This window comes from Henckelia pumila, chromosome 4, assembly GCF_033568475.1.
Source record: "Henckelia pumila isolate YLH828 chromosome 4, ASM3356847v2, whole genome shotgun sequence".
In the NCBI taxonomy this organism is placed as follows: domain Eukaryota; kingdom Viridiplantae; phylum Streptophyta; class Magnoliopsida; order Lamiales; family Gesneriaceae; genus Henckelia; species Henckelia pumila.
The window spans coordinates 14,232,967-14,258,029 of record NC_133123.1 but is presented as its reverse complement, the minus strand read 5'-3'; the positions used below and the strand labels follow the sequence as shown (position 1 = coordinate 14,258,029).

General features: G+C 29.5%; 2 protein-coding genes and 1 non-coding gene across 4 annotated transcripts; 1 reads left to right on the top strand and 2 right to left on the bottom strand.

The window, feature by feature from the left end:
• Nucleotides 1-2,147: 2,147 nt before the first annotated feature.
• Nucleotides 2,148-4,620, bottom strand: LOC140865958 (uncharacterized). Of its 2 annotated transcripts, none has more exons than XM_073270801.1 (4): nt 4,357-4,620; nt 3,776-3,893; nt 3,473-3,701; nt 2,148-2,439 (listed from the first exon to the last, which is right to left on the bottom strand). In XM_073270801.1, exons 1-4 carry the CDS (start codon nt 4,506-4,508, stop codon nt 2,411-2,413), a joined length of 528 nt encoding a protein of 175 aa, XP_073126902.1. In that variant the 5' UTR covers nt 4,509-4,620; the 3' UTR covers nt 2,148-2,410. The 2 variants fall into 2 exon arrangements, with proteins under 2 accessions (XP_073126902.1, XP_073126903.1); XM_073270802.1 differs by having other exon boundaries at nt 4,380-4,516.
• A 3,477-nt stretch (nt 4,621-8,097) lies between these two features.
• LOC140869855 (U6 spliceosomal RNA) lies at nt 8,098-8,200 on the bottom strand. The gene has a single exon (XR_012146846.1). It is a non-coding gene; the product is annotated as a U6 spliceosomal RNA (small nuclear RNA).
• Nucleotides 8,201-12,232: 4,032 nt separating this feature from the next.
• LOC140866385 (uncharacterized) lies at nt 12,233-16,759 on the top strand. Its single transcript, XM_073271364.1, has 5 exons — nt 12,233-12,451; nt 12,551-12,699; nt 12,857-13,018; nt 15,103-15,218; nt 16,423-16,759. Exons 1-5 carry the CDS (start codon nt 12,274-12,276, stop codon nt 16,448-16,450), a joined length of 633 nt encoding a protein of 210 aa, XP_073127465.1. The 5' UTR covers nt 12,233-12,273; the 3' UTR covers nt 16,451-16,759.
• The last annotated feature ends 8,304 nt before the right edge of the window (nt 16,760-25,063 follow it).

Genomic DNA, 25,063 nt, shown 5'->3' with positions numbered 1-25,063 from the left:
ATATGGATTCAATTCTCATAGATAAGATAAAAATCCGATGGTTGAGATCGAAGAAAATCCAATCTAACGGTTCGTAGTGTGGATGAGATTTTTGTAGATAAGATAAAAATCCGAAAGTTTAGATCGAAGAAAATCCAATCTAATGATCCATATTTACCAACTAGATTTCTAGTTCATATTATGTAATGTCATGGATTTTTAAATCTTTCGTAAGTTTAATTCAAACTTAGCCCAAAATGAATTCTAATACTTTGAATTCAGCTCTTGCATCACCTAACAACTCATATTCATCATCTGATGATTTCAATATAAAGCTTGAAAATACTATTGATATCATCCGATGATTTCAATATAGAACTTGAAAATATTATTAATGAAGCCGAAGGAAAAAATAGTGCGAAGTTTGGTTGCAAAAAGACAATTATTATACACTGCTTACATCGACCAACACAATTCACAAGCCTCAATTCGAGGGTCGATTCCTGGTCATATAGTCATCCGACGTGATCAGGAAGCGGCTGATCAAAACCTGTTCAATGGTTACTTTGCAGAAAATCCTAGATACAATGAAGCAATGTTCCGAAGACGATTTCGAATGTCTCGAGATCTATATCTTGGTATTGCTAATGTTTTAAAAAATCATGATCATTACTTCACATAACGCAGAGATGGAATCGGCAGACTTGGATTGTCTACCAATCAAAAAATATCATTGGAATGTTAGCGTACGGTATACCAGCAGATGCTGCCGACAAGTACATCAAGATAGGAGAGTCTACTGCACTTGAGTGTATGCAATGTTTTTGTTTGGTTATTGTGGAGGTCTTTGCAGAGCGATATCTTAGATCTCCTACTTCAAATGATATATGTAGACTACTTCATATTGGTGAACAACGAGGCTTCCCTGGGATGTTGGGAAATCTTGATTGTATGCATTGGACATGGAAAAATTGCCCAAGAGCTTGGTCTGGACACTATGCGGGTCGTAGTAGATCTCCGACTATTATTTTGGAAGTTGTGGTTGATTATGACTTTTGGATATGATATGCATATTTTGGTATGCCAGGGTCCAATAATGATATTAATGTTCTGAAGTCATCATATCTTTTTTTCCAATCTGACACAAGGTATTGCTCCACCAGCACATTATTATATTGGAGCAAAAGAATATAATACCGGATATTACTTAGTCGATGGTATATCCCAAATGGTCAACAAGCGTACAAACTATTCATGATCCACGTGACCCTAAAAATAAATATTTTGCGATGAAACAAAAGTCTTGTAGAAAAAACGTGGAACAAGCCTTTGGAGTTCTGCAGTCTCGATTTGCAATTATAGCATCATCGACACGATCTTGGCAGAAACATGATATTACACTTCTTTATGCACTTATTGATCATTTGTGGGATACGTATAGTAACTCAAATAGCTGAATTTGTATTTGTATTATAATATTTAATAGAAGGCATAGCGTAAATTTAATAAATTTAGTTTCACATTAACGAAAACAAAAAGAATTAAAAATATTTTCAAAATGGTAGAATAAATTATTTAAATATATTGATATATTTATTTTATATTCTTTATTTAAATTAATTTAATTAATAGTAAAATAATTAAACATAACATTAATATATTTATTCGTATTTGCATTTTTGTGAAATTAAATATTATAGATAAAATAAAAAAGTAGAGAATATAATAAGAATATTCTTTTTAGAATAAAATTTGAAGTACATCGGATTAAAGATGAGTTGTGTTTGATGCAAAAATTGACTATTTTGGTGCAAAATATGCGCTATAATAGTGCAATGGGTCGGAGATAGCCTAACCACTAACTGATTTTTCACCCGAGATTATCAACCATTAATTAAAAAACATACACGTTGGTACACCGTAAATTAATATGCATGATTTAGATAATGTTTACAACATCTAAAAATAAGTGGTTATAGATTTGTTTTAACGTAAATTAATATGCATGATTTAGATAGTACAACATCTAAATAAGTGATCAGAAAATTTTTTTTGAAAAAAATTGTTAAAAAATCTATAATCACTTATTTTAGAAGTTGTAAACAGATACCCGCCAATTGCTTGTATTATATTATAATTATAAGTTATAAAAGAAGTTAAAAACTTAGTTAGCATGAAATCACTTGAAGGATAACTTATGGTATACATAACTCCCATCAGTATAGCCACCTACTTCTTGAAATATGGATTTGATTCGAGATGATATCAAAAAACCCCATCACCACATAACAGGGGAAAAAAAGAGGAAAAAACTTCCATCGGTATATAGCTAGAATTGGTGACACAATGTAGGAATAAGAGTGAACAAAAAAATCACAACAAAGCAAAAACTGGAGACTGAAATTTCATTCTCGATTATGTCGAAACCTCCTCAGGCTTTTATACGAACCACGAAAGAACCTGAAAGTTAACAGAGATGGATTAGGAGCAAATATGGCCTGTTATAATGATGTCATGAAGTTGTTCCGTGACCATCCAGTTCGCCTTCAATAAAGTCTCTCTAAAACTTGAGTTGTTAGAGATCAAGGCTTTTTACCATATAATGTTTTAACCATATTGCTCTACTATGCAAGTTTAATACAGCAAGAATTATGACAGATGAATGTGCATGATTAGTGAATAGGGTCGTCTGGAGCCTCAAAAAACCGTTCTTATCGTGGCTTCTATTCTTACACAAAGGTGGATAAATCCTCGAAGAGGTATAGAAGACAAATTAGAGCCACATCACCAAATGATTAATTAAATTAAAGAGAATCTAAGATGCATGTCTAGCAATCAGTCGTTATTTAAAAAATATTTTGTCTGTAAAAACTGTAGAACAACTAAATAAGATAAATAGGTAGCAATTGTAAATGTTAGTTTTCAAAAACTTGAAAAATAAACATACCAAGAAACTGAAGGTAACTGCTTCAGGGTTTCTCAATTAATTATGTAGTACAGATAAAAAAAGGTCAGGGCAAACTTTAATAATAAAAGATATTTATTCATGTTGATTTTTTTATTGTTACCAAAAACATTTATCATGAGTCATATCGATACATTCAATGCATAAATAAATATAGTAATTAAAATTTGGCTGTTGGCGTAAGAACTCATCAACAATAATGTGAAAGGCTCAAGATCCGCGATAATTGAGTTTGAGTTGAACAACTCATGAACTGGTCCTATACATCCTGCTCCCCTAAATTCAAAATTCAATGGGAAAAACTCGGTTCGTACAATCTACTGTAGCTTCTGAAGCGCCAAACAGGTGCAGCAAAACTTAACCTTGTGTAAGTTTTGAGCAATACAATTACCCACATGTATGTAATATAAATGTTTATAAGATGAGAAACCTCAACAGCCGACGTTTGTCTTTCACTATTCCTTTTTCTTAAGATTCTAGAAAGCAACAAAAATAAAAATCAGCCAACAAAAAAAAAAAATAACTCACATGCTGGAAGGTTGGATATATCTGCCGAAACTGCACATGGTATGCCCAAGTTTGAAAGTGCTCCCCTTATTATTCCACAAGGAAAGTAGAGATGCATGCCAGTAGCTTGAGCTTCCTTATTCTCTGCCATTGCTGAAGGATCTTGAATAGAACCAGACGCTTCTACCGACAGGTCAACTGACATATGTGCAAGCCACCGAAACTGATTATCTTGTAATACAAAAGTTCCCTGCAAGGAAAAATAATTGGTCACACACATCATGTGAAATTATCTTGCTAGTTCGTTCTGATTATCGTACGCACTCTGTGATTTGTCTTTAAGTTATCAATCTGCTTCTTGAATAGTTCAGACCAAAAGTCCTTGCAAATGAACTTGATAGCCTCCAGATGATCAGTGAACCTTGGTCGATCCATTGTGTATCTGGCACAAAACCAAATGGCTTCAAATGAGAGTCACCATAAATACATGAAAAGCAATTAAGCAACACCAAACATCATGTGAAATGAACATTCTGCATTAAGATGAAATTTTTCTCATGTAATACGTTTAATCTTTGTAAGAACTGGCACGAATAGGATCAAGATATCAGGCAATGACTAAGATGTTGGCCTCAAATCCACTATAATTATGTTCTTAGCATTTCTTTTTTAACAAGATATAAGTGAATTCAGCTCGCGTTTCATTGTTAAAGACCAAAAAACCTCCACTAATTCACTCATTCGACAATCACAAACCTGCGACTGACAAATTTCACAATTCCCATTTCGCATTAATAACCAAGCATCTAATCCGACATCAATTTCAAGGGATATTCATTCATCTAGCTCACTAAATAATCACAAAAATAACAGCAATCAACAATAATGCATATAAGATGACAAACCTCTCAGAAAGTTGGTGCCCAACCTGAAAGCCAATGGCTTCGATCCTTCGGGCGGCCAGCTCGGGCTTGTTGGCATAGAAGCCGTTGCAATAGGAAGAGACGATCTCCGTGAGCAGACTCTCCACGCAACTTTCCGACACTTCCCTTACCATTATCTTCCTCTTGCCCAGTCCGATTGCGAAGAAATGGCTGGGTAACTGTAATTGGGATCTACCACCACTCCCAGGGTTTTGATTTGGGGATCAATTGAGACCGGAATCTCAGGACCGATCGGTTTTGTTGTTCATGTGGCTCGGTTCAATTTCATTTCCACTTTTTTTTTTTTAAAAAAATAATAATAAAAATTGAAACTCAAATAGGGAAAAAATATTATATATTAAAATATGGGTCAGTTCTCCTATTTTACGGGTTTTTTAAAAATAATATAAAATTAAAAACAAATAATAAAATATTGCATTCTCAAAAATTTTATGGATCTAATATAATCCGGGACAGACTGTCCCGGATTCCTTTCTTCTTTTTTTTTTTCTTTTTTAAATCATGGCAATGTCTTTTTGTTTTAAAAAAAAAAAATCGGCTGGACTTTGTGGAGGGGTTTTTTATTAAATTAATATAAAATAAATAAATATTAATTAAAATAATGCATTTTTAAAATTTTTATCAAACTATGCAATTCCGGGACAGTTTGTCCCGGATTCAGAAGAGATGTCAGTCTGACATCTGCTGAATTCGGGACAGTCTGTCCCGGATTCAGGTTTATTAATAAAAAAAAGACTCATTTTTGGGGCAAAAAAAATCGGTTATTGCAAAATAAAAATTAAATGTCTTGTCGTTCAAAAGAGCTCCGGATTCAGAAAGCATCAACACATTAATTGTCCAGCACCAACACATTAATTGCCCATAAATTGATTCTTATTTTATGGACTAAAATTATTGTTTGTATGAATTATTGTTTCCAACAAGGAGCTCCGAATTATTATTTTTTATTTCCAACAATACTCTACAATTTTTAATAATTAAAAATTCAACAAATTCAATAATAATTACTTTTGATTTATAATATAACTAAGTTTATAGTTACTGTAATTATTATTCACCATATTTTAATTTTATTGATCATTATAATATATTATTTATTTAACAATAATATTGTGATGTTATTAACTTTATTTAACATTAAATATTTAATTATTATAATAAACACATATTTATATTATAATTAAATTTAATTATTTTATATATTTCAATCATTATTTTAGTTAATCTTTGGGGTTAGGAAATTAAAATCAGTAAAAAATTAATAATTAATATAATATTTAAATTTGTACTATAATTTTTTAATTTTAGAAATATTTAAATTTCAATTATTATTTTTTAATTCGTATATATCTCCTTAGGTAAAAATATATTATTATACAATTAATAATTTTGAATTTATTATAATTATTTCGACAAAGAATTATTGAAAATAATTAAAATTTCTTATTTCAATTTGTAAAAAATTTGCTAATATATATTTCAATTTGTTAAAAAATTTGTACAAATTTGAATTTAAATTTGTAAATAATTAATAATTAATATTAAAATTTTTAAATTTGCTAATATATATTTCAATTATTATTTTTTAATTCGTATATATCTCCTTAGGTAAATTTCATTAATTGTTTGAATTTAAGAATAAAATATATTATAATACAATTAATAATTTTGAATTTATTATAATTATTTCGACAAATAATTATTGAAAATAATTAAAATTTTTAAAATTAAAAAATTATACTACAAATTTAAATATTATATTAATTATTAATTTTTTACTGATTTAAATTTCCTAACCCCAAATATTAACTAAAATAATAATTGAAATATATAAAATAATTAAATTTAATTATAATATAAATATGTATTTATTATAATAATTAAATATTTAATGTTAAATAAAGTTAGTAACATCACAATATTATTTTTAAATAAATAATATATTATAATGATTAATAAAATTAAAATATGGTGAATAATAATTACAGTAACTATAATTTAGTTATATTCTAAATCAAAAGTAATTATTATTGAATTTGTTGAATTTTTAATTATTTAAAATTGAAGAGTATTGTTGGAAATAAAAAATAATAATTCCGGAGCTCCTGGTTGGAAACAATAATTCATACAAACAATAATTTTAGTCCATAAAGTAAGAATCAATTTATGGGCAATTAATGTGTTGGGCAATTAATGTGTTGGTGCTGGACAATTAATGTGTTGGTGCTTTCTGAATCCGAAGCTCTCTTGATCGACAAGACTTTTTTTTTCTTTTGCAATAATCGGTTGTTTTTGCCCCAAAAATGAGTCTTTTTTTAATTATTAATAAACCTGAATCCGGGACAGACTGTCCCGGAATGTCATAGTTTGATAAAAATTTTAAAAATGCATTATTTTAATTAATATTTATTTATTTTATATTAATTTAATAAAAAACCCCTTTGTGGAGCCGGTAAAAAAAAATAATAATAAGGAAGGACCATGGTCAAATAAAGCTTACCAAATTACTTTTACATGGTTAATATAATAATGATTCACCATATTTTAATTATTATTGATAATTATAATATATTATTTATTTCAAAATAATATTTTAATCATTACTAAACTTTATTTAACATTAAACAAATTAATATTCAAACTATTATTACTATTTCATTTTATTTTAGATATCACAATAAAAACATATTTATATTATTATTAATTTAAATATTTAATATTGTTGCCATAAATTCACAACTGTACCCCTTAATTAAAGGTTTTATATTTATTAAATTAACTAATTGGTTCAATTCCTAAAATAATTATAACAATCTCACAAATAATTATATTAATTTTATCAATATTCTTAATGCACAAAATAAATAGTAAAACTTTTATTAATTAATTTAATATTAATATTTTATTTTTTAATAGCACAAAAAATACGTAATTATGTTTCATAATTTTTTTTTTGAAATAATTATGTTTCATAATTTTTATACGAAAGTGGAGTATATATATATATATATATATATATATATATATATATATATATATATATATATATATATATATATATATAATATAGCTATTTAGATTACTGATAAATCATACAAAATTAATTTATAATTTTATGTAAGTATTTTAGTAATAGAATAATTATTTGACTTAATTTGTGAATATAAGGACATTTAATAAAATGATATTACTTTAAATATTTTTTAAAAAATAATATAAAAATGGAAAAAAATTATAAATATAGAAAAAACTTTTAAAACTTTACAAAACTTATAGATTCTGGAATAGAGTGTCTCGGATTTAAATTTTGTTGATTATTTTTGCCAATTAAAACTTTTTTGGACTGAAAAAAATATTTTAGTTCAATATTTATCCCAAGTATTTATATATATATATATATATATATATAATTTTACTATGCTGCCCAACAACTATGTTCAACTCCATGCCCACCATATACAAGTCAACTCACCTATTGTACATGGTGAGCATGGAGTTGGGCATAGTTATTGGGCAGCATAACAAAACTCATATATATATATACATACTCCACTTTCGTATTAAAAAAAATTATGAAACATAATTATTTCAAAAAAAAATTATGAAACATAATTACGTATTTTTTGTGCTATTAAAAATAAAATATTAATATTAATTTATTAATAAAAGTTTTACCATTTATTTTATTTTATTTATAAAAAAAAACATTTGGAACATTTCTCGATTTATGTGTGTCATCCTTGCGCAGGGGCCATGCTAATCTTCTCTGTATCGTTCCAATTTTATCGGATGCCCCCGAAGGGACAACTTTATTGCTCAATACCTATAGCGCGCATCTTGTTTTACCATTTATTTTGTGCATTAAGAATATTGATAAAATTAATATAATTATTTGAGAGATTGTTATAATTATTTTAGGAATTGAACCAATTAGTTAATTTACTAAATATAAAACCTTTAATTAAAGGGTACAGTTGTGAATTTATGGTAACAATATTAAATATTTAAATTAATAATAATATAAATATGTATTTATTGTGATATCTAAAATAAAATGAAATAGTAATAATAGTTTGAATATTAATTTTTTAATGTTAAATAAAGTTTAGTAATGATTAAAATGTTATTTTGAAATAAATAATATGTTATAATTATCAATAATAATTAAAATATGGTGAATCTTTTTTTTGTTTTTTTGAGAGTGAAAAATATGGTGAATCATTATTATATTAACTATGTAAAAGTGGTCAGCTTGATTTGACCATGCGCCTTCCTTACCATTTTTTTTTTTACCGGCTCCACAAAGTCCAGCCGATTTTTTCTTTTTTTTTAAAACAAAAAAACATTTCCATGATTAAAAAAAAAAAAAAAAAAGGAATCCGGGACTACTGTCCCGGATTATATTACATCTATAAAATTTTTGAGAATGCAATATTTTTATTATTTGTTTTTAATTTTATATTATTTAAAAAAACCCCCCTATTTTACTTGACTATAAAAACTATTTTTTTAAGTCAAAATTTTTATTTTCATTGTACATATTAGTCGGTTCAACTCCTGTCATGAATACCATCTCATGAGATTTCTGAAAAGCTTAAAAAATTATTATGAAAATATTTAAAATAATTAAATGTTATCAGGATTCCATAAATAATTCTGGATATTCGGTTGTATTTTCTGGTATTATTTTTGACAAAAACATTTTATGATATTGGTGTATTTGTGGAATTTTTTAAGAGGGCGTTTATTGTGAAATAAGTAAATCGTAATTCATGTTTTTTATGAAAAATAATATTTTGTTATAAGCTGAGTCAGATCAGATGTTCATTCATCTCACAAATTTTCTGAGATCGTCTCATAAGTGTCTTTTTATTTAGGAAAACGTTTGAACATCTCACAAGTTTCTTGAGATCGTCTTATAAGTTTCTTTTTGTTTAGGAAAACATGTGTGCGATCTATAACATTTTTGTTTGAAAAAACACATGAGAAGTCTATTAGCTATAATTTCCACGATGCATTTATTTTTTGAAAAAAATAATTGGCTGTATTTTGACGAGAGAGAGTTTTATTCATCGTTATTCATATCAGGATATATAAAATAATTTAGAAAGTATTATGCGGTTTTTTTTTAAATCTATTATGCGGTTGTTCTAAAATATATTATTTAGAATTAATATTGATATATTACAATAATTTTTTATTACATTTTTAATTATAAAAAAGATACACCTATCAATTAAATCTTAAAAATATTCAAATTTTGTTTAATACAAATATTATATAAATTATGTAATTAATATATCTTATCCAATTTAAAAAAATTTAAATTCCTACTATATTTATTAGAGGTGTATACCAAGTAATAGAATTGGTTTACATTAATTTATTTCAAATATCTTGAATGTGTCCTCAATCTAATACAAAAGAAAAAATTAGCGTATAAATCGTAGCACTTTGTCCAATTAATTATTGATGTATGTCTCCCATATATGTATTCCCTTTTCTGCTGGATATTAAAGCAAAAATTCTATAAAAATATTCATATCTCTCTTTCAAACCAGCACTTAAAACCTTAAATAGACTTAGATGCCGAGTATTATGTCTTGCTAGGAGTTATCATTTCAATTTGAACAGCTTATTATATGGTCATATTGCACTTATCGGAAGCTTTTTCAAATATGTTGACATTTCTCCAATCTCGAAAAAAATGACGACTCAGTTATTCGGTTAATTTAGTGCATAAATATGTTCGTTGTTTTGCCTCTGCTGTAGTTGGTTACTTTAGGCGATTGTGTTGCGACTTCTGATCGATCGTCTTGCTTCACTGTTTCGTTTTCATTCTCATCATTCATGGATATTCGACCAATGGAAACTTCGACTCCAGATCTCCTGCCTCATCTCATGGTATTGTCTTCTGTAAGATTTATTTTTTTTTCAGTGTACATAATTTTCCCTAATTCATTCACTGAATTTTAGTGAATTATATCTCGAGTATTATGAAAAAGACCATTTATTTGTTTAATTTTTTTGGCTAATCACTGAATATCTGTTTTCATCATCCATAAATTCTTCATGTGTCTACTATTTTTCAAAGGATATATTTTTTCAAATGGTGCTCTTGAATTATGTTTTTTTCAATGGTGATATGCTAACGAGTATGTTCGTTATATCGAGTTACAAACTTTTGCCTATTTTTGTATATCATCCAAAAAAGTAAAATTTGGGGAATATTTATTGTTCTTGAATTATATGTAAACTAAAGAATATTTTTTTTGTTTTTAAATTATATCTTTGAATAATCTAACAGAGGAAAGGGTGTTTTTCCTAAAGGAATTTCGTGAAAGCATATTTTGGTGATTTATTATGCATCGAGAAATTGAAACTTGATAATTAAGAGCTAAAGTTATTGTCTTTCGTTTCTGAAAATAGTTTTTTTTCCGAGATGAATTAATGTTCATGCTTTCGTTTTAATGATGTATTTTTAATACGTTTTCGTTTAATCCAATTGAATTGGATTTCTTCCCTTTTGTTTAATTCTTTCGCCATTTTGTGTGCATGTGAATGTATTATGCATAAAGTTTGACCTGCTCACGACCGATCAGAAGGAGAGCATGAACATATTGTTTTATCTCGAGATCAATTTTTCACATGTTTGAAAATCTTTGCTCCTATTGAGTATTGATGGATCATTTAAACAAGCATCAAATAAAGGCAATGTCTTTCGAGCTCGAGAAACATAATGAATGCTCTATCATGAGAATTTTCTAGATTTAGTTAGATTGTTGACATATTAAGTATTAACTACTTCATACGTTTCCATTGTATGCTTTATATGTTTGTTATAATTAAAATTGAAAAGGGAATGATTTTTTGGTTTGTCGATATAACATTATGTTTGACATGATTAAAGTTAACATAAAGCTCTAGAAAATTGTGTTTGCCTTATGAATTTATGAATTTCAATATGACATTAGGAACAGAGCCATCAGAATTGACATCTTGGAATCTTGAAAATACAAGAAGGTGCCAAAAACGTTCGTCATCAAATGAAGCGCATGACACAAAACAAATATATATAGTGTGATATTTTATATGATGCAAAACAAATATATATATTGCAAAACAAATTGTTTTCTATATAATCCATTATAAAAAATAATTTGTGGAATATTTCAGAAAATTATATGGGGCTGCCTGCTTTTTTGGGAACAATGTAGTGAAAACTTAGTCAATGCCAAAGAATTGATGCTATGGAACTCGGAAGCTTCATTCGTTATTATTTATTTAAAATATTAATTCAGTTCTCTTTTATTGTATGATGTTGCATTTTTTAATTTTTTTTTTTGTATTCTTCATTCGTTATTATTAATTTAAAATATTTATCATTATATTTTTTGAAAGATGTTAGTATTTTATTTCTTAATATTTTGTCGTTGGATTGTTTTTTGCTACATCACATTGTTATTATATATGTGGATTATTTGACTTGATTGAATAGTGCAACAAAAAATAAATATAAATAAATATTGATTTTATGTAGTTATTACACATGCAGCGCGTGTGCTTTGGGGCTAATATTTATTAGAGGTCTATATATTTATTAGAGGTGTATATCACTTTAATTTAAAAAATAATTTATATAAAAATTATTAATTTAAAAATACCAAAATAATAATCTTTTAGCAATTATCTTATATTTTTATCGACATTTATTAAGGGTTAACTTATGCTACAATCGAAAATATTTTTTTTTCTCATATTTTAATATCATTAAATCACGACCCTATGTTTTTAAAAAAATTATAGAAATTGACGATGATCCAACGATACATTTATTAGTCAAGTATTTCAAAGCAACAAAAAAGTTTATGAGAATTGATGCTTCGTTCATTTCCCTACGGCGTTTGCGGTGACATCCGCCGCCACCTCATTCCTTCAAGCCGCCGTTGCATTTCCTCGACTCCTCCTCTCGCCGGATCATGGATAGACAAGATGAAAGGAGTATTTACCGGCCAGAAGACAGCCGAAGAAGCCCCAAAGTCTATGACCCTGCTCCGTCCGTCATTTCTCTGTTTTTCTGGCTCCTGCATGTTTAAATCCTCTGCACCTGTTAATTTTGCTTTTGATTTTGATTTTTTAAGTATTGTATGAACAGAATTTGCGGATTCGATGAGCAAAGCGCGGAAGTTGGGCGAGCTGAAGAAGTACGTAGTTGGGAGGAGTAGCGAGGCCACTTTTTCTGATGCGTTTGAGAAGCAAGAAGCAATCATTCGATATCTTGGGGGATGTGATCCTACTGGGGAGGTTGGTTACTTCTCATCTCAATGTTGATTCCATTATTTCTCTTGTTATTATTATTATTATGAAATAGTTGTGTAATGGTGTTGTATGAGTTGATATCATTTCACAATGACAAACATCAGATTCAGGAGTCTTTTATTTTGCTTTCTTTTTGTTGTAGAATATTCAAACCAGCCAAAAAAAAGAGGCAGCAAAACAATGCAATTGCACATTAACAGATGTTGAAAACGCCTTGTCAAAGTTTACATGGGCAAAAGAAGCAGAAAAAAAGGTTCTAAAACTGAAGGAAGAAGGAAAACCAATGCCGAAGAGTTTGGCTGAGGTATCATCATGATACGATCTATTTCTCAGTTTTAAAATGCTATAGTGAATTTTTTTATGGTCTGATTAAGTATGTAGATCAGTAGATGGTGTTTCTAGTTGAATCTTCACCTGACAAGTTAGATGTGGTTATTTACTTGCAATGCACATGGAGTCTACTTTTTTCTAGGGTGTATTGGTTGTTGAGCTTTCATTTAACTATTTATAATTATAATGTATTATTTGTCTTCTAAGTGAAAAGGGGTTGGAATTTCAATGTCAATTTACAAATCTGATACTTGTTATACTCATGAGGAGGCAATCACTCTGTGGTTTTGTTGGCTTCATATCATTCAAATCCTCATTGCCTTACTCAGCATTTCATTTCTATACTGGACTTCCCATGTATTTACTTGCCCAGGAAACACAACATAGTCCCTCACTCCCCTTTTTGTTGAGTCATTTCTGTTTTCTCCACTTCTATTCATTATGTTGTTAACTACAATTATCACTTGTTCTTGCAATGACTAAAATTTAACTTCTTTTGATGAATTTAATTTGGATAAATTTCAAATTCAACACGTGACATATGTTGTTTCAGGCAAATATATTTGTAATGATTATAGATTTCAAATGCACCCAAGATGGGTCACTTGAAATTCGTTATCAAATCAAATCCCTCTATACACATTGTATCCGTCCAACCAAACGCAACCTTAGGACTGTGATCCAAAACCCAAAAGCACGACCCAGCTCAGAAAACAAGACACAATGTAACGTAGTTAGATAATTGGGCAGCTCAGATTAATGAATCTCTCTATATTTTTTAGTTAAATGTTATAGAATTTAATGACCAAGTACTTCTCGTGTTACATTTAAGTAACAAACTTTTGTCCAACACCTCAATTTATTCTTGAGTAAGCACTTGCCACCTTAATGTTTGATTTTAGTACTCTAGTCACGTGAATATATTGCTTTACGTAACTCCATTTGATCTGAGTTATATGGCATAGTTTATAAAATTAATAATCTGTAACACTAATGTTTGACAAATATTGTGGTCATGTTGACACTCTTCTACTTCATTCATCCAATTTCGATCATATCTGAAGCATCTTCATAAATTACTCTTTCATGTAATTAAATCCAACCAAAGTGTTGAACTTACTTTTATCCAACTATTTGAATTTCATCTATGATTAATTTTGTGTTATATTCCTACTGCTACTAAATTGACTGTGTGTTTATTTTGTCTTTAGTCCTATTCACTTAAAATTTGAAACAATATTTTCTCTTAGGTTTGTCTCTCATAATCCAGCTCCGCATTGACTCCTATATTTGAATCATTTTAGATTGTATCATCCACAGTCAGACAATGTCCTATTACCTTATCTAATACTGCCATGCTGGCATAAAGAGTTATTTGTCGTATGACTTGGTACTTAACATAGGTGTGGTGTACTACCATAGGTAAACCTTTCGTATTACTTCATACAGTTTGTGAGCTAATTACTACTTCAAACATATCTTGAAGCATCACCATTTCCCGAGTATAAACCACCTTTTTTCCCAACTCCGGCTATGTGTTATCCTTAATCCTCTATTTTACAATTCTTTTATATAATCGAGCTTTGAAATGCATATTTTGAATAAGCAGCTAACTTGCTCTGCATAAAAATCATAATAACCAGGATGAAATCAGAATAACAACAGTAAATAGATGAAATAGTAAAAATAGGTTATGTAACTAAACGATTAGGGGTGTTACTTGAAGGAAAACACTAGATGGAGAAAACAAATTGAAAGAGAGATTTTATGACATTTTGCATTTTTTACCCTTTCATTTTTATAGTATGATCAGACACTTGACAGATTTTCAGTTAGACTGTTTGTTATTAGATAAAAAGGTGTATGACATAAGTATTATTCTTTTTATTTTATATCTTATCAGTAATCCTAACTGTGCCTTAATAAGTATTGTGTGACTTCCATTTGCATGGTCACACTCAGACTTTGCTGGAAATGAAGAAATATTATGTTTGACTCTTAAGCATTTATTTTAATTTTTGCGTTGCAAAAACTTGACGATGGCATCATTATGCTCAGGTTCAGAAGTTGATGGGATCATCCCCCTTGGATGTTGCAAGATCAAGCATGCTTAAAAGTGGTCAAACAAGTAGAAACTCGCCTTGTCCCTGTGGTTCTAAAAAGTTATACAAGAGGTACTCCTTTCTTATAGATTAAAGAAAATGAATCTGATAATGTTTTGAACATACATTTGTGAGAATAGATTTGTGCCGCAAATCCTCTGAAATTCGTAATTTACGGCACCAATCTTGAATTTTTTTGCAGCAGAATATATGATTATCTAAAATGAGGCGAATGATGATAACATTGAATTCCTCCCCATGAGATACACAAAATGTTTCATCCGTATGATTCTAAATTTGACTTGGTTTAATAGTGTCCTAAATGCATGAATAGAGATTAATGGTGACGTGTCTGAATTATGGGTTGTGGCCATCATAAATTGTTGGTGTCCACGTCTGAAGTAGAAAACGACTATTACGTGTATGCTTATTGTTTGGTATGTTTGTAACTTGTGTGATTATTGTATAATAATAAGAGATTAATAATAAGTGTGATAAATAAGGATGGATAATAGATAAAAGTGAATAATATATTCTTTGGTATGTTTTTAACTTGCATGAATATTGTATAATATCTTAAATGTCATTGCAAAATTTAAATCAATCATGATTGTTGAAGGGTATAATTGTAAAATTTCATTCATATCATTCTTATCATTTGCTCATCATGTGGATGGAGTGGGATATCTAATGCAACTACATATAGTGTCGTCACGGAATTGATGAGATGGGGATGATTAAAAAATAGAACACACATGAGATGAATAAAAAATTATGTGTCATTCCACCTCCATCAAGTGCATCAAAGGTACGTAACAATTATGGGATCTCATAGACAAGGATACCCTTGCTTGGATGCATTTGACTGACTCGAGCTCTGCTTTGATCTCTTCAAATTCATTGTTATTTAAACCACCACTTGAAGATGTTAAAAAAAAACTCGCAACTTTCTTGCAACCTATGGTATGATTGTATATCAAGATAGTTTTTATACGAAATTCATTACATTAGTGCCTCACTATTGGATGGAAGTGTCTTTCCGCACTGTCGAATCCTCCTAGGGTTCTCTCGGTTCCAAAATGGGCTTATTCCCTATGTGTTGCTGCCCCTGATTAGGGCCACTTTTCGAATGCTTGGTTTTGCAGAAAGATATTTGTTTTCCTGTAGTTTTTCCCTGAGGCTGTGGTCTCATTTTGTCCTTTACTATATCATAATTTACATCCGTTTTTGTTTTTAAATTCAAGTTTTGTGATAGAGTTTACCATTGTATTTGAAGGTGCTGTGGGAAGGACAAAAGCAGTTGAGGTGAAACTCCGTAAAATTCTTTTGTGACACACCAGAGTAAGTTTGGGACACTTGGAAGAAATCGATGTATCCCTAGTGTTGCCAATATGGCATACAAATAACGCTCTAACTTTTGTTTTCATTGATGTTCTGTTGTCTATAACCTGCACTTCAAGTAATCCAAGTTCTTGACGAGACCGAGGATTTTTAGATTGAATAGTTAGTTTAGTTGAGGAGAGCTAAAGATGTAAACGTACTAAGTCGAGCTGAACATATGAGGCTTAAGCTCGGGATGTTTAAGATTTATATAGGGTCGAACTCAATTTGAACTTTTATGATGAGGTTCGACCTCGGCTCGTTTTGAAATTATAGAGTTCGTTAAGCGGGCTCTTTTTCAAGCTCATCAAGCATAAAATAGAGCTCGAACTTGATACTCGTTAATCTCCAGCATGTATCTTTATTAACTAATGCTAAACTAAGATGGAAAAGTGTAAACGAGCATATTCACGAATGTGCAGATGAGCTAAAGCTTGAACCAGGTAAACGAGCCGAACTAGAGTTTGAGCTCGCGAGCTGTACAAACAAACATGTTCGTGAACAGTGAACGTCTTGAGTTCAAGCTTGCAAGCCACATAAATAAGCCCGAGCTCGAGAATATATTTGCAGTCTGAACGAGTATCTTCGCAAGCTCACGAGCAGAATATTCTGAAGTTAATTTTATTCGATAAATTGTCGAGCTTTGCTCGATAAGATTAACAAACGATCTTAAACAAGCATTTTATCGAGCCAAGCTTTGAATAGTTTCGAGCGATTTGGTTTGTTTACGTCTCTAAGGAAAGCCAATGGTGAATGTTCTTTATTATGTCAACACTGCATCGATTCTTGGAAATTTGCACCAAAATCTATCTTAAGTAGTAATATTTGGTTTTCCTTTGGTATTTTCGAAAACATATTTTTCTGCAGTCACGTTTTTAAGCTTATATTAAAAGAATGTCGTGTCTTTTGATTTTAATTTTTAAAGATACATGTGAATGATGATGTCCGATAACAATCGGGTAGTCGGGTGGGTGACTGCTCGAGCAGATGCTGAGAAGGCTCTAACAGATATAAGCCTAATGAATGGATGATGAGTACTTTTTGTTTACGAGCTCTGCACACACTTAAACAAAAACACGTTAATAAGGCGTCAGAAGGTTTTTCGGCAGGGTCACTCCGATGCTTAAGTCAGTCAAAAAAAATGTATAGATTGAAAAACCAAAGAAAATGTAGAGAGTATATGTAAAATCGGATGCTTTTGTGATACCTGGTCGTGTGGTATTTATAAGACCTTGGAATGGAGGTCCTCCTTCGCAATTCTCGGGTGGTGTTCATGCTTGTGCATCATTGCTCCTCTGCAGTTCCCAGAGGGTGCCCATGCTTGTTCATCATTGCTCTGCAGTTTCCGCGTGGTGCCCAGGCTTGTTCATCATTACTCCTCGGCTGTAATATTTGGAAAATCCATAAATCTATTCATGATTTATTAAAGGAATTTTAAATGAATTTTAAGTTATTGTATTTTATTATTTATGATTTAAAGTTTATTCTCAATTAAATATTTTATTGTGTTGTGTAAATGATTTAAAAGTTGATATTTCATGTGTTTAAATATACGTTTACTTATTGTGTTGAATAATTTTAATGGTTTTATGAAATTTATTTATGAAGTATAAAGTTATGATTTAAATTATTTGATGTTAAGTATATGTCAAATATATTTTTATGTCTGGCTAAATAATTTAATGATTTCACGATGAAATTGATCTTGGACTGAGGAACGAGGCTAGCCTATGATCGAGATTGTAGGAAATAATTATACGAGTATTTTAAGTATAATATTGTTATGGTTTTATTTTAATCATCGGGGAAAAAAAATCTTATTAGTCGAGTTTGAGACGTGTTGGACAGACTACGTTTGATGTAGTTCTCTTAACCACCGACTATTATTTCTTTCCCTACCTCATCTCATTTACTTGGTTGTCTCCTCTCCATTTCTTCTTCTTTCTTCTTCGCGATTCTTTCCTTCTTCCTTCCTTCTCATTTCTGAATCCCAACTTCAAGACCTTCCACAGCTTCCCGTAAGCTTTCATCAAAGCTTCAAGAATCCCAACAATTTCCTCCATCTTCTTCCTTCCTCTTTCCAATCTCCAAATTTCATTCAAACTCACTTCCCTCTACACATTTGTTGTATTTTGATCATATCTCTCATCCATCCAGTGTCCAAACTTCAATCCGTTTAAAGGGTTTTCTTTCTTACATCCGTAGCTTCGATTTGAACCATGAATTGCTATTTTTGGTGGACGTGTCAGCTTAGATCGAAGCCTTCTTGTAAGATGTTTTTGCACAGATTTTCTATTCCCTTTTTTCTAAGATTTTACCTTTGATTCTTGGTGTCTTCTCACCATATAAATTTTATTTTGAGCTTAGGAACAACTGAACCAATTTCTGGATTTCATCTTCCTTCGGCTGCCTTTTGAACATGTATCGATTTCATTTGTGTAAGGTTATATCTCTATCAAAATCCAAGATAATTTCATTCTTCGAATAACAAAGGCAAGTGCAAATTTAAAGTTTTGAAACTCATTTAAGAGTATAATTATTTTGATATGAAAATGTATGTTGATATGCATGTTTTAATGGTTTTATGATTTTGAAGAAGCATGAAATTATGACCATGAAGTTATGAATTGTTGAAATCATGAAATTGGATCGTTCTTGACGAGTTCTTGAATTATGATTGAGAAATTGAATCTTTTGAAGGTTTGATGTATTCTTGAATTTTTTATGAAAGTTAATTTCAAGTTATGTAATATAAAAAGTATGAGTTTTTAGATTTTTAAGGTGTTGAGTTAGTTTTCAACATAAATCTTTGAAATGTGACTTATGCATGGGTTCGGTGGTACCGGATTAGTGACACCGGTTACGATTTGTAGTATTACGAGTGGTGTACTAATCCAATTGACATGAGACCAATTTCATTTGAAAGATAGTTTAAATATTTTCAAATTTTATGTTTTTGGTTTTGTCCAATTCCGTTTTGAATATTGGCCAAAATCATCCCGAAGTGTGTCGGTTGTTTTGAAATTTCTGCACTGACCCATCTTGGGAGAAAAAAGCATAACTTTTTATTGAAATATTCAATTTGAGTGAAATTAGCGGCATTTTAAAGCCACAATAAAGAGCTACAACTTTTATGTTTATCACGTTTCCAAATTCTGGGTGCAAGAAGTCCAAACATCAGCGCCAATGCGTAGCAACTACAGCCAATGCGAAAGGCTAGATCCCCAACGCTGCTTTTTCAGCGCTGAGCGCTGGAGCTTCGAATTATTTTTTTAAGTTGTGATTTTTGGGTCATAAATTCATGGTTATGATCTTTTAAGGCTTCTAAAATATGTTTAAGTATTCCTATGCAAAAAAGTTTCAAGTTTTAAGGTCAAGAACGAAAAGAACGACTTACATGAACCGATTACGTTATGTGATGCATGTACATGTCTAAGTTTCATTCATGAAATCTATGTTCAATATGAAAATATGATTTTTATCATCTATGACATGCATAAAGTTATCGAGTAAATTTTTATGTTCATGAAATGAAAGTTATGACGAAAGTTACGATGAAACAAAGATGCTTCATAATAAATGAAATGATATGATGAATGATAAGTTATGATGAAATGAAAGATAATGAAACATGAATGAATGATGTTAAGATGAAGCATGATATGATATGTTGATGCATGAAAATATTTTGATGTCTTATGTGTCTTTTTGGTGGCAATACGGGATTGGTACTCCGGGTTTGCCTTCGGATGGGCCTTTCCAAATACGGCTTAATGTACGGGTTAGGTACTCCAGGATGAGCTCCGGAGGGGACTCCGAAAATGAAAGAACGAATGTTATGAGGTGTAAGGCCATATGCTTGTTGATCAACAAAAACTATGAATGTGTCCATTATGATGGTTGTCACAATTTCACATAATTCGTCACCCAAATGTTAAGTTTTTATGATTATGTTCATGTTATGTGGTATTGTCAAGCTCATGATATTCAAGACGTTTTAACTTTTAAGTGCATATGTTAAGGAGTAATGTTTTTGAGATATGCATGAAGTTATTTCAAGATTTTTAAAGTTACTATGTAGGTGTCCATGATTAAGTTCCTTGCATCTTTTAAGAGTTTTGAAATCATGTTTAAGATTTTGAGTTTAAAGTTCCAAGATAGTTACATTAAAGACTTTCAAGTTCAAGGTATCATGTTAGGAATGTTTATGTCCTTTTTAAGTTTGAAGTATTTTGAAACCATGATGTTTACGATATGTCTGTTCTATCTTGCTGAGTTTTTAGACTTACTTTACTTGAATGATGCAGTTGGATTAGCAGATTTAATTTAAAGGCTTTGGTAGATCGGCTGAAGAGTTCAAGAGGCGAAAACATTGCATGACACGACAGTTCAAAAGCTCTGATGTACATAAAACAAAAAAAATTACATTTGTTTATTTATATCATATATATTGTTACAAAATTTTGTGCATGATGTTTAAAAGTAAAATTTTATTATTTTCATTGTCGGCCTTTGAGAATGAATTTTAAGAATTCTAAGTTTTAATCTTTTTAATGTTTATTTCAGTTTGATATCGTTGTGTGGTTTCTTCGATTATTTTCAAATGTATTTTATGTATATAGTTAATCAATTGAACTCACATTCTCTTATCACATAAATATTAGTAGTAGGTTTTGACGTGCCGTATTTTAGATGGTCTTTATTGTAGGGTTGCATCGGTATTTCTTTGACTTCGTGAACGTTTAATCACGAGTTTTATTGTTAAAGATTTAGATTTTAAATTCTTTTGGAGTTAGTGTGATGAACTTTTTACATTGTTTTAAGTTTCGAAAAAAAAAAAATTTCCACCCTTTTTCTGCTACTATTTTTATTAAATATTTAAAATACGGGACGTCACATCTGCAATTATCGGGTGGTACTCATGCTTGTTCATCATTGCTCTACATGGATTTCGATCTTCCAAGATTATCTTTCAGGAACATCCACCCTCGACATGTGCTCTCCATCCCTGGAACCCGAAAAATCATGGCCTCTATCCCGAGTTATATGATAGTTCTCTGCTTCTCGGGATATCAGTGAAAAATATAGCGGATTTGATGAAATGTTGAATTCAATCAATAATTGTGTAGAGAGAGATTAATTAGAAAAAGAAAATGAAAATTTTGCAATTTCCAATGAGTGTAATTTATTTTGCAAGCCAAGTTTTCTTCTACTAGGAATAACATGCTTGGATCCTCGATTATTCTAGACTCAAAAAATCAAACGTTCTTTAATTTTAAAGAAGGCCGGTGCAATATACGATATTTGAGGGGTCAATGGTTTGATGGGTTAATTTCGAGCTTGCTCAACAGATCCGCTATTTTATAATATATAATCTGGTTTTGATTTTTCAAATATTGGTAAAGCATATTCAATTTCACGTATTTATACGTAAGTGTGTATTTGGAGAGCACAATAACTTTTTTCAGGCAAGTAAAAGAGACAAGGTAGTCGACGCACAATTTATTTGACGTCGAGATCCCAAATTCGAGATCCAATTATAGAATCCTTCTTCCTCAATTCAAAAAAAAAGAGAGAGAGAAATAAAGAAAGAAGGAAGAAAGGGCAAGTTCATGACAATAACGGTCAAGCATGCATGAGCATGGTATAACAAACAGTATAGTATTGATTATTTGTATTACAAATGAGAGTTTATTTGGAGGATAACATGAGAGTTTAAGCTAAGCTATCCACGAGGATAAAATACTAAATGAGCATCAATTTTGAGTGTGTATTGATATATAGATTTTGGATAAACAATATTTGTAAAGCTTTTAAAGAATATTTTAAATTTAATAATAAAATAATTTGATTGTTATTAAACTCATATCATATGAAATCCTACCACTTTTATAAACATTTTATTTAGTTAAATAAAATCCTATCAAATGTCAATCCTATTTTAAAATCACATTTTGTCAAATACTAAAGAGTGGTATTTTGTGAAACGGTCATGTATATTTATCCATAAAATAGATCAACTCGATTCATATATTGAGTGGAAAGTAATATACTGATCGATATAATCCATTCTAATTTTAATAGAATATTTTTGATATAAAAAATAATATATTTTTTTCAAGAATTGGATCAAATATGAGATATATATGTCTTCAATCACAGCCGAAACCAAAGTTTTCCATTGTAATTTTCCTAACAAAAACCGCGATGGAACTTGAACTTCAATGGTTTAAGAAGCAGCAGCTTCTTTTAAAAAATTAAAATTAAAATTAAAATTAAAATTAAAATTAAAATTATAATAATAATAATAATAATAAAAATAAAAATAATAATAATAATAATAATAATAATAATAATAATAATAATAATAATAATAATAATAATAATAATAATAATAATAATAATAAAGATGGAACGTGCAAACGTTATCATTCGGTGTAATTGAATAGACCTTCAATATAATGTAGTAGTGGTGGGTTTTTTCCGTCACAGGGGAAAAAAGTTAGAAATATGATCATTTGGGGGAAAAATAATAGGTATGTCGCGAGATAATGTCACATATTTATATTCATATGACGAGTGGATGTGATCTATGTCTACAATGAAAAATAATATTTTTGACAAAAATTAATAAATTTTTCATGAATTGAGTCTAGTTGAAGATTTGTCTCACATATTTAGGAAGTGTTTGCAATAGATTATGTTTTTTTTGAAGTGATTACATTTATATATTGTTAAAAAGTGAAGAGAAATAAAAAGTTAGTGTTTGAAAACAAAAGTAAAAATCTAAAAATCAAAGTTGGGTAGTTTTTGATAAATAAATGATTATAATGATTTTTTTATAAATTTAGTGGAGAAAAGCGAGGAAGAAATCAAATACTAGAGAAATACAATAAAAAAAAGATGAGTGAAATCAATTTCTCATTTCAACTATACATCTCATTTATAGAGTAGAGGGAATATTACACAAAAGGAATATTACAATTAAATCAATCACCTAAATATCGTCTATATATAACACTCTCCCTTAGATGATTATTTTCGTCTGTCAAGATGGTTCCTTGAGAACTTCATGGAAACTCAAGTGTTGTCTTGTTAAAACCTTGTCAGTAAAACCCAATGGGATAAAAACCTGAGCGAAAGAAAAAAAAGTACAACAATTGATATTTTTTCTTAGATGTTTCTTGAAGACGGATGTACCTCGTTAAAACTTTACTAGAGAAAACCCAATGGGTTGAAAATCCAGTGAAGAAAAAATAGTACGAAATCTTTTGCTTCTTGCTGACTGTCCCATCAAAAATCTTGTTATGAAAAGACCATTTGAAAAAATCATAAACAAGTCATAAGAATTACTCCCCCTGTTACAAGCATCAGTTGAAATTTTTAAGTCGTTGCCCGATATTGCATGTTTTTTTTCAAAGTTTTATATCGACAATGTTCATATATATGAAAAAATTCGCCACATTATCTTCGATTGATACTTATATAAAATACTTCAGGACTATAGATATTTTTATCATTTAAATGACCAAACATTCATTAATGGATATAATATATCCATATAAATAAATTTTAGTACTTTGTTGTGTACTATGACTAATTAACATATATTCATTCTGCGAAATATCTAATCTATGGCTCAAAAAAAACTTCATATTTTGAAAGTTTTCATCTCATGTTTATATTTCAAATACTTGATAGCTTTAGTAAACTCTTTTGAAGTACTAAGCCGATTGTATCGCATGTGTCTGGATTATATATTATTATTTTTATTATTATTATTTTAATTTATTTATTGACTTATGTAGCTTTATCGAAAATACAGTCATGGATGTTGAATCTGATTTGATTTGACATTTAAAATCTTTCAGAGATTTTTTGAATCATATAAATGCTTAGTCAACACACCCATGACAATATAACTGGCTTCTCATAGTCAACTTAAAGTCTTTATGAAAAACTACACGCTAGAAGAGGGACTTACATTTTATGATATTTACATCTCTTTGTCGTACGAAAATTCATTATTATCATACTGAGATTTCATAAGTATTCTTCAAGAATAACGTTATCTTTATTTTATTTGATCGATTCTTTTTCAAATCACTTCTTCTTGAGTTTTTTTTTATCTTTGTTTCATATATCTTTTTCTCTCAAGATACAATATCTTTGAACTAATAGGTCGACCATGCTTCTGGCGTATTTCAGAGTTACTTGCAAGTGAGATAGTCCTACAGGTACATTGATATCATAATTTTCAAATACCTAAACCTCTTCTAAGGTTTTACTATTATTTATGTCATGATCTCTTCCAGACAATCAACCTCCTTAAATTTTGACATTTTAGTTATTTTTTCATTCTTTTGGATAGTGGTTATTGGTTTAGATTTAAAACCAATTAGAAAACGAGAAAACAAAAATTGTTCAACTAGAACAATTACAATAGCTAATATATCTCATCTATAAACACATTACATCATACAATGTATTTAAAAATTTTGAACATCAAGTTCATTTTATAGTTTAAAGACAATACA